The 16230-nt window shown below is 32.5% G+C and overlaps 1 protein-coding gene across 3 annotated transcripts in view; it reads right to left on the bottom strand.

The window, feature by feature from the left end:
• The window catches only part of LOC111618952 (probable nuclear hormone receptor HR3), a 148766-nt gene extending 138608 nt beyond the window's left edge, over window positions 1–10158 (bottom strand). For 2 of the 3 annotated variants that reach the window (XM_023360582.1, XM_023360579.1), the window contains exon 1: window positions 9368–10158. In XM_023360582.1, the coding sequence (XP_023216350.1) occupies window positions 9368–9434 (67 nt within the window). In that variant the 5' untranslated portion in view covers window positions 9435–10158. The remainder of the gene's footprint in view (window positions 1–9367) is intronic. The other variant, XM_023360581.1, reaches the window with a different exon arrangement.
• Window positions 10159–16230: the final 6072 nt, after the last annotated feature.

Genomic DNA, 16230 nt, shown 5'->3' with positions numbered 1-16230 from the left:
GCTAACCTGTTCGTTCCGCATCCCTTCACTTAACCCGCCATCTGGTGGCGGAACACGCAAGGTCGTTCGACTTCCGACTGTTTTTTCGCATCTTTTTTTAGAATGCGCGTCGAAGGATGAAGGAACCGCTTCTCGAGTTATTCTTTTAACAAAAATACCGCTACACATTAATCGCAAACGTCTCTTATCGTCGTGATACACGTGCTCCTCCAATTATGGTAGAAAACTTCTTACGGCAAAGAAAGCGATTTTCGTTCCGAACAAACTTAGACAAAAGGCGTCGCTCTTAATTGCACGAAGTGGCGTTAGGGGGCGTCGCTAATGGCTTAACTTCGGCGCCATTTGTGTGTAGCGCGACTGATAAGAAATTTTTCTTCCATTTCTTTCACCGATAGAAAATCCAATTTTTCTTTTGTGCATAAAAAAATTCGTAATTTACTGATGTCGTTCGTTCAGAATAAAAACGATAAAATCCCTACATTTTCCTAAAAAGATGCTTTTAGTTAAATCGGTCTTAAATTCTCATATTTTCACAATTAACAACCATAAAAAATAGAATTACCGACAGATACAAAATTGTTTTTTTTTTTAAATCTACGATTTAATAAAAAAGTCGCGCGTTTTTACCTTTTTAAGGAGAGGCTACCTGGTCATTCCCCTTTTGTAATCCTAACCCCGTCTGTGCACGAAACCCGTCTGGGTTCGACCGTTCTTCCATCCCTATCAGAAAGGAAGACTATGATATATTGCTAGACTATGGGCAGAAAAATTTCCCAGTTGCCTTAAAACAGGGATGTCTAGTTTAATCCGCGGGATGTCGTCTTTAATCGATTTTCCTATTTGTATTGATCACAGGGCGCACATTCCATAAAATGGCAATTTAAATCGATGCTGATTGGGTGCCTACTCGCTAAAATGTGATCTGTGCCTCACTATACGCAACACTTTAATTCTTTAAATATTTATTTATTTATATATATATATTTTTTAGAATTTTTATCTCTTCAATTCTTCAACGTATGAAAAATTTATGGCATGTCTCAAAGGCAGGCGTGTCTTTCCGCACGATCAAACTTTCCAAAAAATATTTTTGTTTTCTAAATGGTATTCGATTATTCCTTCGAAAATTTTTGACCGTTTTCTTCCATACCGAAAATGCGATAAACCGTTTTAATCGTTAAAAAATACATAGGAAGTACTGGACAAAAACATCCAGCAGTGGTTTAGTTGCGGACGTGATGGGCCACGAGTCGAGTCACGTGATCCGAGCCAGATAACGGTGTTTGGGGAAGTGGCCCGACCGGTCGGACGGGTTGGTCGCTTGGACGTTTGCCAAACAACCTCGGGGAGGACGAACTGAATGAATCTAACAAAACAGATCGTGGCGTAAGAAGGGTTTCGTGCATCTGGATCTCCACCTGCACCGACCGCCCTCTGTCACAGGTGCCTCTCTTCTTATTAATGCTAGCATTTATTTCATCGTCAAATATATATAAAAAAAATTGAAACAATGTGTGTAAATCCTCGGCAGAAAAACTTTCTCGAGTTCGAGTGGAAAGTTCGAAACTCGATCCTCTAGGGAAATCGAGAACTAGCCACGATAAAAGGTGGAAGAAATCCACTCGCATTCCATTAGGATTTTCGACTAGAAAAAATATTTGCGAGATTGAATTTTTTTTCTTTTAAAATGAACAAATCGAGATGCCCAAAACATGAACTTTTAACATATCCGTTATTTAATGTGTTCTCTCCCATATAATTCCTGTATTGGCTTATCAAATTCACCAAAAAGTGTATTTTACTAAATCTTAGGGGTTGGGAAAAATCAGCTACTTACTTGTTTTATATAAATAGTCTAGCAAGGAACAAATTTCAAATTTAACAGATAATTTATATTTAAAGCTTATTTCTATTCTATTGGTGTTTGTTCGCCTAGATTTGTTTTCTGCTAGTAATGTACAAAAACGAATCAAACAACAACTCGATAACCTTGCCTAAGCATCGATGAGGTGAATATCCTCAATTTTTAGGCACGTTGCCATGCAAAAAAATAATAAAAAACATTCAAATCAGTCGATTTTAATCCATCGTCATCTCCGGCCTCTACAAAAGGTCAACGAGCTGAAAAGTGACAATTACGACTCGATTATTATGAATCCGAGAATATGTTGTTTACTTTAAGAATTACGTGTCGAAAGGAGTACTTTGGTCTTCCGTTTATTGTTTATATATATATATATATTCAGTTGAAATATTCGAAAGAACTATTTAACAGCAATAAATCAAAGCAAACAACCAAGTAACAAATTTATTTTGTTGAATAATTATTAGAGAAACTTTCGAATCAATAGAAATTCTGCCCACAAAACTACATTCAAAATAAATGGAGTGGAAAATTATTCATGTATTCGTTTCTTTTCTTTTAAAAGAAGGATCTCTATCTCTTCTCTAAATTGAATTCGCTTCCTGAAGAATGTATTTAATTAAAAAAATTAAAAAGTAAAAATGTTTCTGAATTTAAACTTCCTTATTTAATATTTAAAACGAGAAAATTGAGGCATTCGAGAACGAGATAATATTTAAAGATAAAGATTGATATAATAGATATATAAAACATAGAATTTGATAATTATCTTACTTTTTGTTGAACTCATGCTGATTTTAGGAAAGATCTGTCTGCATCCGGCAAATTCAACGTCTGGACTGACTCGAGTCCAGCGGTTTTTCAAAGGGTTGGTCAGACTTGTTTACTTCTTTTCGAGCTTCTTTCCGACCGAGAAGGTGGTGGAACCCATTCTATATTTGTCTTCTCATATTTTCAGTGGCTACCTGTTTGGGCACAGATGGTGTTTGTTTGGGCAGTACAAGAGAAGGGCCGATCTGGATGCAGTTTCTTAAAGCTTCTCATGTACTGTTTATGATATTATCCATGAAAGGATATTGGAAATTCGGTTAAGACATTTTTTGTTCGTATTAACTCATTAAAAACCAGATTTTAAATATTTATTTATTTGTAAACTATAATTCCCGAAATATATCTATCAGTCTTTAGACGGATTTTGCGATATGACTGATAGCCTACAAATTCATCGGCCTGTTAAGTCATCTAGTGTAAGTTATATCTCAATCTCGCTCTTAATGGATTTCTCTAGCGGATCAATATTCTTACCAAAACGAAGTGAAAATCGCGTTAGAAGATCAAAAGATAGTTTGGGGTGGAGATCAAACAATGAATATCCTTGTAAGATGTAGTCTTACTCTATTCTTAGCCTCACCTCTCATTAGGAACCAATGGTACCCTCCGCCCGATTATCTGGTGGGTGGGAAACATGACGTCAGGAGAAGAATATTCAAGCGGAAAAATGGGAAATTATAATAATGAAATATGTATGCTTAAGGAGTAGGACTAAAATGATTTCTATGCTTTCGCATTTTAATTAGAACGGAGGTAGGTCTTAAAAATTCGGTCATTTAGAGGAGACTATAACAATGGTTAATCTGAAATGATAGTAAACGTTAGAGAGGGATAATTTGAAACTGCTGTTCGATTCTAGGCGATTTTCGTGTCTTAAGAAGCCGAAGATAAAAGAAATTGGCAGAGAGCCAACCGAAGGCAGTCTAGAGGTGAGGATGCCTCCAGGAGGGAATTTAATGAAAGCATCCTACTTCGCATTAAAAACCCGGAAAGATAATAACATTTTAAAATTGACTAGGTGAAAACTGTTTACAGCTTTTTTCATTTGCTTCTATGATGCGCAAGAAAGTAAAATAAATTCTGTTTATGACTTATATAATATTTTAAACATAATTCGCCTTCTCTCGTTATCGAATACTTCGAGTCGTCTCTCTCTCCCTCAAAAGCTATTTCTAAAATAGTGTAGTAACTGAGTTTTCATTTTGATTTAAAAACTGATGGGAAATTAAAGAAGAAAAATTTCTCTTTTGATATATAGATGAATTTCGAGCACGTTTTTGCATCGTGCCACCAAATTGCTATTCGGTTAGAAGTCAGACCATCAGTCACCATGGTAACCCAGATAGAGACCGGAAAATGTGATGCAACTTTGTTGAAAAAGCGTGTCACATGGCGCAAACGTGTTTGGGGATAATGGTTTTAACCGGTGAAAAATGCTAGCTTAGTCTACACTCGCATTTCTTTATTAAAATTTAATTTACATAAGGACCGAAGATAAAATAAGTCTTGACTCACGGAATCCGAAAGCAGCAGTGTCAACGACTTCAGTCACGTGCTATTTAGTAATTAGGAAATTCTGTCGTAGGCGGTAGTTTATTATTCATTTCTTCCCAATTATTCATAAATCTCGACCTCGCGCAAGCAATAACCAATTAATTTAATATCGAATTTCTTAATTCCTTTTAAAATCTTCGCACCACAGATCGAGATAACTTTGAATGTATTTTCCAATACGAAACACAAATCTGTTTGTTACGGATATTTGTTATATTTTCAATTCTCAGAAAGTTCCAGACTATTATAAATATAATAAATAGTTAAGATGCAATGAGGCAGGTTGGTTAATAACTGTTAGCAGAAATAATAACTCTTAGTAGCGAGATGTATGTTGGCTTATCAAGAATGTTGATTGTTCTAATTTCGCTCGTAGCAATAGAATATATTTCTTAAGGCAGAATTTCAGATGAAAATGAAGTCGTTAGGCGATAGGTCCAAACGAACTAGACATATAATTATCTTACGTTCACAATATATTCATACGTAATGTTATTATTTCCATTTTATATTAGCGCCAGCTGACATGTCATACGAATTGAAAACAACATGCCCTTATCGAGGAAAAAAATCATGGAAGCTACGAAAATCCAATATAAATTATATAAAAATTTAATTTCTCTGGAATTCTTTTTCTCCCGCCAAATTATTTATATGTGAAAAAGATAGCTATCTTCACGCCTAATGCTCATTCAATCCTATATATATATATATAAAATCCACGTTACTTATATCTCTCGAAAGAATCGAAATGCCTTTAAATAAAGTCATCGAAATGATTTCAGTCATCTAAATACATTACACGCTCACGTGTTGAATAAATGCGCCTGTGAAATAATAACTTGGTTTCAAGCAAATCGTGCAAAGTAGATAAGGAAGACTTTAAGATAAATCAAGCAAAAACTGATATTGAACTTTTCATATCGTGTGACTACGTTTTTCGTGTCAAATTTATTTCCTTAAGTGATTAAAAAAAGTTGTTATATCATTAAAAAGCACGGATTTGTATCCTAAGTCACTTCCGTATCCTGACGAGATGACTTTTTCTTGGTACGAGGGACCCGTTATCGGAGTTTCTGATTTCCGGCGAAAACCTGTTTTCCAGGATTTTTAATGAGTAGTTGAGCGCAAATGGCGTCGACTCCGCTTTTCCGTCAGAATGATATCATACAAAATGCGGCTTACTTGTCAAATCTTGAATCGGTCCTATTTAGACGATAAATGACGTCACTGAGAGACGCGGAAGAGGGCATACGCTTCCTCTACGTCATTTCCACCTACTCTACTTCCTGTTTACCGCGTCCTCTGACGGATAAATCGATCCGAAACTTGACAGTTCCACTCGCAGCTAGGGTATTAGGCTGTAAAGAGGGGATCGTCCAATTGACTGGAAGTGCAAAGGTTCGACCAAGAGGTCGTTCACCTTCTTTGCATTACAACATCCTTCGGATATACTAAACAATGGCATCATCCGATTGATAAAAAACGTAACTTTCCCCTTATTCGTAAAAAAATGACGTGGTTAAACGACACGTAGACAAACTTCTCGAACAATACTTTTCCATTTGCAAAGTATCGAATCAGCAATTAGCATCTGCAGATTAAATATTTTGTTAGTGTCCAGTTACCAAGGGTATTGACTTCTGGAATTAACAGGAAACTTTCTATTCTTATTTCCTAATGAGATATTTCTTATAACTTAAATTGTAAATATTTATAAACAATTAGATGGACATTTTCAACTCGCTATTAGAGTGGAATTGTATGTTTTATCGGAAAGTTTCACAGAAAAATTAACTAGTTATTATTATGACGTTCATTGTAGTACTTTTAGATTCTTCCGTACTATTAATCGATTTATGAATGAGTTCTCCACTAATAATTAGACTCTACCATTAGACCTTTCAGGGTGTCACCGAGGCCAGTTTTTACAGTTAAGAAGACCGCGCCTCTTTTCCTTAAAAAAAAATATTTCATTTTATTAATAATATAAGTTAAATTATTAGTTGCAAGCCGAAAGATAAAAAATCAAACAGGATTTCGTTGAAAAAACAAACGATTAAGCAATCGGCTCGAATTCAAACTAACGACAATTGGATATTATAAACATTGTGTATTGAAAATAATCGCGTTGTTTAATCAATATAACACGATATAACATCGTAATATAAATTGTATTAATTAATTGTTAATAAGTAATTAATTTATCATAATAAGGCGAACTTTCTGGCAAATTTAACAAGAAATTTTCACTCCCTGAATAACTATCTATTAGAGATAAGAATGTAACAGACACTATAGGCCTATAGTTAAGAACTAAAAAGATATTTGGTAGATATTGATGGCACACCGAAGAAAAATATATCATTGAAAGTAGTTTATTTATGGTTGAGAAGCCCATAGTGGTTGCTAGGCAACAATAACTATTTCCCGGAAAATGAGACCTATGTCGAAGTATCAGCAACATAAGGAAGATATGGGTGCACGGAGTAAATTTAAACGAACTTATATATATACATATATGAACATTAAAAATTTAATTTAGTTCGAAAGTTTTAGACTACTATTCCGAGAGTTCAAAACGTGTCCAACAATTAGCTATTTTACAAGTCAAAAGATTTAATGATTTCACTAAAACATTCAAAAACGAATCCCAAAGTTGAAAAATTCAAGAACAAGAAATGTTGAAAAAAAAGAAACGTTTAACTGAAATATTAAATTTTTCTCTTAAGGTTAATATTCGGAAGATTGGAAACCTTAATTAAATAAGGATAGAGCGGTTTTCTTCTATCGTTGGATCGCCATTTGGCTTAGTTTTTGGCATGCGATCTCGTGAATGAACCAAATCTAAAATTTTTATTCTAAATAAAGCGTATTATTAATTACATTGGAGAAGCGAATGAAAGAAATAATTAGGTTAAATATTTGAGACATGAAAACAGAAATGAAATAATCTGCAGGTGAAATCGAGAAAGTTTAAAATTTCGAAATTGGAGTTTCGTATGTTACGTACTGTATATATATTTTCGTCAGTTTGTTATTTCAATCAGAAGTATATATTTTGTTGCTGTTATGTTTTGTAGTGTAGTCGAAAATAATCTTATTATCGATTCCCGTTACATCAGAAACAATTGGAAAGTAAACTCGCAACCTAAACAAGAGTCAGATGAACGATTCGGATCGGATAATGTCAAAAACCAAATTAAATAGGCTAATTAAATAGGCGCAAAATGTACGAACAGGAAAGCCTCAATTTCTATCAATTGACAAGCGCGAATATCCTTTACATATTCTGATGTAATTTTCGGCGGAGATTGTCACTCCGGCGCCTTAAACGTCTACAGAAAGCGGGTTCAAGATTTGGTCCCGTTCTACAAATGTATTTGTTTCCGGAAGACGAATATTTGAAAGTCACGTGATTATCCTTCTTTTCTATATTTAGGATCAAAGAACGACTACCTCGAGTGAATCGAGAATGAGAATGGCTAAGACAATCACCGGAACAGTAAGCTACTTATCTGTTTGATAATCGCGCTCAATCGTTGGATGGAGAGTTTCATTCAGCAGTAATATTCGCTCGATTACGTAAATCAACACGAATATCTGGATCCCGTTACAAAATATTTCGTTATTTCCGTATTTACGTTACAAAAAACGAAGACATTTGGGCGTCAGAAGACGATTTTGGCAAAGTGCCTGACTGCAGTCGAAGTCGGGCGACTTATTTCTGATGCCCTATCAAACCCTCTCCGACAATTGCGCGCCTGTTTTTTCTCAGTCCAAGAATTATTTTCCCGATAAAATGAGATTTTTTCCTTTATTTTCTCCATCTTAATTCCGATCGGCAATGGCCTTTGTCGTACGAGAGGTGGCGCCGAGAATGGGTGGATAGGGACACGCCTCGGAGATGACCCGCAGTTACGGAGACGGCCGATAGAGGGAGAGCGACAGTAAAGGGGGTAAGACGAACCCGTGCACACTGCACGAGCGTATTAGGATGTCTCTCATACCAGAGAATGGGCTCTGGCAAAATGTCAGAAACTGAGATTATTTTAGTCGATAGCTGGATAAAGGAAGAACGTATAAACCGGAAACTAAACGTAGCGTAAAACTGTAAAGTACAGTTACCTAGCGCACTCCTCGGTCATGTGGTCGATGTACTGTACCATCAGCCATTTTACACATGTGACTATCAGATGTGGAATAAATAACTCACTCATTGCGCTTCTTCGTTTCTCCAAAACAACCCGGCTAAAATTTCGGTTCTCAACATGTATATAATATAAATGCCAAGAACTTACAAACAAGCAGTTGTCTATATTCGTGTTCTTCAAATTATCGATTTAACTCGAGAATTTTACGAATTTAACTAATTAAATTATCTTTTTTTTCAAAATAATGAAAATAGTTAATTCGCGAGAAAGTATTGTGGTGTAAGTTGAAGTATTTTGAAATATTACACTTTTAATTTGAGTTACACGTATTTAGTTCTAGTTCAAAACCAAATATGCTAGCCACAGCTGCGTTTTTGATAGCAATTGAAGAGCGAATGTTAGCAGAGTATTGCTAGCAGCAATAGATGAGTAAGAAGCTACTGATAAAAATACTGTTCTGGCATTAGACTATACCACACTGGTATTGTTACCTGGCAGGTGTATTATCAGACACAAACAAGACTGGTTTTGGGCCGGAAGGTCTTCTTGACCAGAAAATGCATGGAACACGCGGCGAGCCCTTCCGTGCCGGTTGGGGGTTAGAAGATTGGAGCCATTGGAATGGCTAGCAAGACGAAGTAGAAATGCTGTTTTTGAGTATATCTGGCCGTTAATAGGTTGCATTGTATATATTCATCCTTATCGGTAAATAAAATTAGATAAGAGCATTCTCTCCGTAATGGGAAAGTAATTATTAGCGGAAATCAATGTAAACTTTTAGATCCTAAGTAGAAGGAAAGAACAACTGACAGACCAAGCCGCAACTTACGTTGCTTGTATGTAGGATCAACAAAATGAGAGCCGCACGTGAGAAACGCCATCTGGCAGAGCACGTGCACAGAGCAGCGCTTGCAACGACAGACGGAATTCCGAGTCGAATATCCGGAAGTGAAGAGGTACTCACCTTTAATTGATCCCGACGACGTTTGAGGTTGAGCCACCTCGACTTTGGTGTAAGTAGTCCACGACATGTCAATCGGACAATGGAAAGAAATCACACAAATGGCTTAACGTTATTCCAAAGTAATCACCTGAACATGAAATTTGTAAAATAAAGATACGGATGAAACAAAAGGCTGACGAGCCCGTTACTTCCTGGTTGCCTAGGCTTAGATGGTAGTGTCACGACCTCCGGCCGGCCAGTCCAGCACGGTGGCTGCAGTACCCTGAACAATTGCATTCCATTCCGATAAATCCAGGATAGAAACAATCCACTTTTTAATCCATTGAGGAGGTGGTCGATGGACGTGCTAACACACCCGAGGAACTGCGACTCGTCTGCTTCTCCGTCTCGCCAGGAAGCCTCGTCTGCTGTCGTCTGCTGCAGTAGGTAGGGTTAGTAATCGTACGCCGTTAACTTCCCAGTCAGAAGGTCTCTTACCGTCGACGCAATTCAGTACCTGTTCGGTCGGAGTGTCATGGAACGTATAAACGACTCCCAATAACTCGAGTTCGAGCGACAGCCCAGCTCTAGCGTCGTCCATTCCCGAGCCGGGGGTGCTGGGTAGGCAGTCCGTGTCACGTGATCCAACGATAACTGCCAATAGCGTGAAAGAGTGTCGGGCTGAGTTTAATGACGTCACGGCTACGACCGGCGGATGTAGCGCTGTAAAGACGATCGTTTAAGTTTGCTTAGCTTACGAGAAACATGTATCGCTTGAAAGGGACGAGCGTGGACTGGCGCGAATCGTCGGCATTTTTCTAATTTTTATAATCGTATTCGAAATTTAGCAATATAATACCCATTATAAAATGACAATTTTTGCGCAATTTATAAACTGTTTTCTCGTATTCGTGGTTATTCGTGGCTAAATTCTAATATCATTTTATACTGTGCTTTATTTCCGTAAGAAAGAATTTCGAATATGCAGATTTTTAATTCTATTGACGAAATAAAGTGCAATTTGCATTTTATCCAACTATAAGATAATTATCAAATAAAATTTTTCGTGACAAACAGTTTGAAAGAATGGCTTAAATTTTCAAATTAATTGTAAACAATAAAATTATGTAAGAACAATTTTTTGTGGTAAAAATAAATAAGTATTTAAAATAAGCAAATTAAAATTAAATTGACTGAAATAAGCTTTTTAAAATTGTATCGTTGAATACTGTTTGATGCAAATCGATTGAGCATTTGTAATAAAAATGTTTGCATAATAATGCAAAGAGGGTTTGTGATTTTTGTCATTTTACTGTAGAACCTTGTATTTATGAAGCAATAATCGAAAACAAATCGACTCTAGAACTTATTTTATTCATTTTTTAACTAAAATATAGCAAGAAATTTGATATAAAACGCGTTTACAATACGGATAAATTATCTTTACACCCTTCGACCTAAATTTCAAAAAGATAAACTTTTCTTTCTCTGTAAGGATGCTATTATGAAGAAACTTTTATAACGTAAATCTTGTTTTAAGTTAGTTATTTTATAAATATATAAATAATTTTAACAATAAAATGTTTGCAAAAAAAATTTCGATACGTAGCTATTAATTATTTCGTCTTCGGTTGTTCCTTTTCGTAGTATTTAATGACTTGTGGAAAATGATTGTGGATATGATACGACTTGATTTGAAGTTTTACTTTTCCTGCAAGATTCATTCATCATACCAACCTATATAGGAAACGAGTCGAAGAGACGCTTGTATGAGAGAGAGAAAATAAGTATTGTTTTCATGAAAAAGAATTGTTTCACTTCTTGTTAGAGCGACAAATCAGATAACATATTATTAGTATAAAGAAGCATGACTATCGGATAGAGATTCATTAAGCGATTCGGACCTCTCGATACGGATATCATGCATCTCCGTCCTTATTCTGCATAATGAGGAAATTTGAATAAGGGGAGGAAATAACGAGACGGGTGATGATATGGAAGCGTACGTACTATGTCATATAAGTCTTCAGACTGAGTTCGGGATAAAGATCGATAAAGACAGAAAACATCGATTCTCTTTACTTGTAATCAATACCGTGAAAAAATTGCACTCTTACTTTTTTACGTATCGGATTGAAAATGATTTGAAAGATATTCTTGAAAAAAAAATGTTAAAAAAAAGTACATACTATCTGCTAAGTAAGATGCCAGTTCTTAACTTTTTAATTTTTACTACTAAAATTAATTTCCTAATTATAGATTATATTTTACCATAATTAAAATTAGTTTTATCAAAGTTTCATGAGTAATGATAATTGAAAACTACATTAAACATACACTACCCTTGTTTTAACATTTTTATGAATAATCGTTTATAATTCTTTCGATTTTAAGATTATAAAAAAAAAATAGAAAAATAGAAAAAAACCTTTCGTGGAATAAAATTTCGTTAAGAAGTTGATAAATTGGGTTTATACGAAGAGGAGTCTTTGATCGTTCCATAACGCACACTTAATATATTAAGGGCATTTTGAGCAATTGAGGCGCTATTAATTAGTAAAACCCGAACGGATGCTAATTTAATGATTACTGTGCCTTGTTGTATTGTAATTTATTTAGGTCTAAGTTATTGTCTAAATATCGTAAATTACATCTAATTATTGCTTACATGTAAAGCAATAGTTTTCTCGAATACTAATAAAACAGAAATTTTGTTAAATGATTGTTGGTTGCTATTGTTTTTAATAATATAAATTAATAACCATGCAAAAAATATCCGTAAATATTCCACTGCTAAGTATAAGAATGAACGGAATAAACGGATCAAGTAAGAAACTCGACTTTTATAAAATTTAAATAGTCTATTCGAACGGAAAACCAGTTTAAGCAGTTTTTCTACTATTTTAATGACATAATCGGTCACATGACGTGTAATTATTTATCTATTGGTACACGTAACAACAAGTTGCTTAGTTGTCGTGTCCTTCGAAATAGAATTTATTAGAGGAATCGCTTAACTTTTTAACATTTTTTTAATCCAGATTTTTATTCATTTACATAAGATTCATTCACCGAAATTTAATACCTGAGATTTTTTGCAATGAAAAATAGTAAAATCAAAATGACTAATTTTTAATAACCGATTTTTTTTTAAATTTTTAGACTTAGAAAAAGTAATGTACTTTAGTTTACAATTACATTACGTTCTAAATAACTTTAAAAATGTATATATAGCCTATATATTTGACTTATTAATTAGTAATTTGATTTAAAAATTTACAGAATAGATCTAGATTTTGTAGTTAGCCGTAAATTAATTTTTATGCGATATTTTTATTTAAAAAGTTCCACAAAATCGAATTTTGTTAATTATTAATCTTTTATGTAATTAATATAATATGAATACTTTACATTAGGAAAGTTAAATGAGAGTTTTATACAAATGAATTTTGTTAACTTTGTATTTTATTCCTGACATCTCATATCTGAAGAACTGGAATCGGATAAGAGTCATTCTTAAGGACTTCGATCAAGAGATTTTTTGTGTNGACCGGATCAATCGCTCGATTGAAAAGCTTTTAGTTCACTAGACCTAAATTTTCTTTACGAGGATAAAAACACAAATACTTAGGTAATTTCATTCCTTTCTCCTTTCGTTCTTAATTTAATTACATAATTCTTAAAGAGAAGACATTTTATTTATTTACTACTTTTTTTAACTTTGTATTTTATTCCTGACATCTCATATCTGAAGAACTGGAATCGGATAAGAGTCATTCTTAAGGACTTCGATCAAGAGATTTTTTGTGTGAAGAGATCTTTTTGAGATCCATAACATAATATAGAACTTAAGACAATATGGCTAACCATCTTTTACGATTGAAAAATTTAATAAGCAATTATTCCGAATAGAATTGTAATGCAAATTTAATGATATTACCTTTTCCATCTCTTATTCGTCACAATGATTATGATACAAATGTATGGCTTACATAACAAATGTAGAGATATACATAAGTGGTAATATTGGCATAGTTAGCATAAATGTTGTTTTTATTTTTAATTGTTTTAAATATGAAATAAATTTGCATGTAATTGTGTCTTGAAAATATAAATATATTATAAATTCGATTAAAACTATAAGTAATATGAATAAATTATATCGTCTTGTTTGGGTCAGATGAATGACTTTTAACGAGATCACCTATTATAATTTCGATTATTTTGTCAAATTTTGGATAATTTTATAAATATATAAATAATTTTAACAATAAANCTGTGCCTTGTTGTATTGTAATTTATTTAGGTCTAAGTTATTGTCTAAATATCGTAAATTACATCTAATTATTGCTTACATGTAAAGCAATAGTTTTCTCGAATACTAATAAAACAGAAATTTTGTTAAATGATTGTTGGTTGCTATTGTTTTTAATAATATAAATTAATAACCATGCAAAAAATATCCGTAAATATTCCACTGCTAAGTATAAGAATGAACGGAATAAACGGATCAAGTAAGAAACTCGACTTTTATAAAATTTAAATAGTCTATTCGAACGGAAAACCAGTTTAAGCAGTTTTTCTACTATTTTAATGACATAATCGGTCACATGACGTGTAATTATTTATCTATTGGTACACGTAACAACAAGTTGCTTAGTTGTCGTGTCCTTCGAAATAGAATTTATTAGAGGAATCGCTTAACTTTTTAACATTTTTTTAATCCAGATTTTTATTCATTTACATAAGATTCATTCACCGAAATTTAATACCTGAGATTTTTTGCAATGAAAAATAGTAAAATCAAAATGACTAATTTTTAATAACCGATTTTTTTTTAAATTTTTAGACTTAGAAAAAGTAATGTACTTTAGTTTACAATTACATTACGTTCTAAATAACTTTAAAAATGTATATATAGCCTATATATTTGACTTATTAATTAGTAATTTGATTTAAAAATTTACAGAATAGATCTAGATTTTGTAGTTAGCCGTAAATTAATTTTTATGCGATATTTTTATTTAAAAAGTTCCACAAAATCGAATTTTGTTAATTATTAATCTTTTATGTAATTAATATAATATGAATACTTTACATTAGGAAAGTTAAATGAGAGTTTTATACAAATGAATTTTGTTAACTTTGTATTTTATTCCTGACATCTCATATCTGAAGAACTGGAATCGGATAAGAGTCATTCTTAAGGACTTCGATCAAGAGATTTTTTGTGTGAAGAGATCTTTTTGAGATCCATAACATAATATAGAACTTAAGACAATATGGCTAACCATCTTTTACGATTGAAAAATTTAATAAGCAATTATTCCGAATAGAATTGTAATGCAAATTTAATGATATTACCTTTTCCATCTCTTATTCGTCACAATGATTATGATACAAATGTATGGCTTACATAACAAATGTAGAGATATACATAAGTGGTAATATTGGCATAGTTAGCATAAATGTTGTTTTTATTTTTAATTGTTTTAAATATGAAATAAATTTGCATGTAATTGTGTCTTGAAAATATAAATATATTATAAATTCGATTAAAACTATAAGTAATATGAATAAATTATATCGTCTTGTTTGGGTCAGATGAATGACTTTTAACGAGATCACCTATTATAATTTCGATTATTTTGTCAAATTTTGGATAATTTTATAAATATATATCTACACTATTTTATATATAATTAAAAGTTGGCATGAAAATTTAAAAAATAATTTAACAGATTAAAATGATTAAAAATATATATTTGCTTATTTCATCAATATGTTTCATCATTTCAAAATAAATAAATAAATATAATGTAAAAAATATTTTAAGATTTAACTAATTAATTACTTAATTATAATTTTTTAAAATCATTAGTAACCAAATTATTTGAAAATATTTGATTAAATAATTTATATTATTAATAAAACGCCTTCTAAATATATTTTTTTTTTTTAGGAGAAAGTTGTGGATTATATCGGAAATCAAGGTTTCCTGAGTACTGAAAAGAATGAACTTGTTCTTTCCAATAACTTTATGGCTACTGGAGAACAAGTTTAACAATTCCGTGCATCTAGATTATTATATAACTTATCTATTAATCCTAAAAAAATTTAGATCACTGCTTTTCAAATGGAAAATTAATTTGTTTTGAACTTCTTTCTCAATTTTCAATCATTAGAAATAATTTTATTTATTTACTACTTTTTTAGTAAAATTAAATTTTTCTCATTGCTTAGTCTATTATGACGGCATATTTGTCTGTTTGGCTAGGAGTTCCTAAATTGGTCGATATTGACCCCCGGGGGGTCGATTAAAAACGGCTCATTAAAAAGTATTAGTGAAATAGATTATGTATATGACAGTTCAGGATGTTGTAAATCTGCATACTGTAATTCTATAAAAACGATGTAGTGTGGAATAATACTGAATCATCAAATGTATTTATTATTATTATTAACTGTATTAGCAAAAGAAAAGAAGAGGGGTTGATAAAATGGGAGAATCCTCGAAGGAGTCCATAGTCAAAAAAGTTTGGTGACCCCATTGTCTAGTATTGTGTATATAATCCTGCGAAAAATTAAATTACCTGATTGTTTTTTATACTCTGGGAACGCTGATTTCTCTAAACATTTGTTGTTATTTACTTATTGAATTATAGATGATAAAGCATTTTCGAAATTTCTCAAGATGACGTTTATTTATTGTGTACCATTCCTATGTAATGAAAGCATTTTAAATAAAACTACGTAATAAATATATAAAATACAAATAATATAATATAATTAAANTAATTATTGTACAATATAACGAATAAAATATCTAATTATTCTTAATATAATATTTTACTATATCGCCCAGAAAATTGTTTTTCGCTCCC

This window comes from Centruroides sculpturatus, unplaced genomic scaffold (assembly GCF_000671375.1).
Source record: "Centruroides sculpturatus isolate CEXI.00-Female unplaced genomic scaffold, Cexi_2.0 scaffold66, whole genome shotgun sequence".
Lineage (NCBI taxonomy): Eukaryota > Metazoa > Arthropoda > Arachnida > Scorpiones > Buthidae > Centruroides > Centruroides sculpturatus.
The sequence above is the reverse complement of the archived record's forward strand: the minus strand, read 5'-3'. Positions and strand labels throughout refer to the sequence as shown.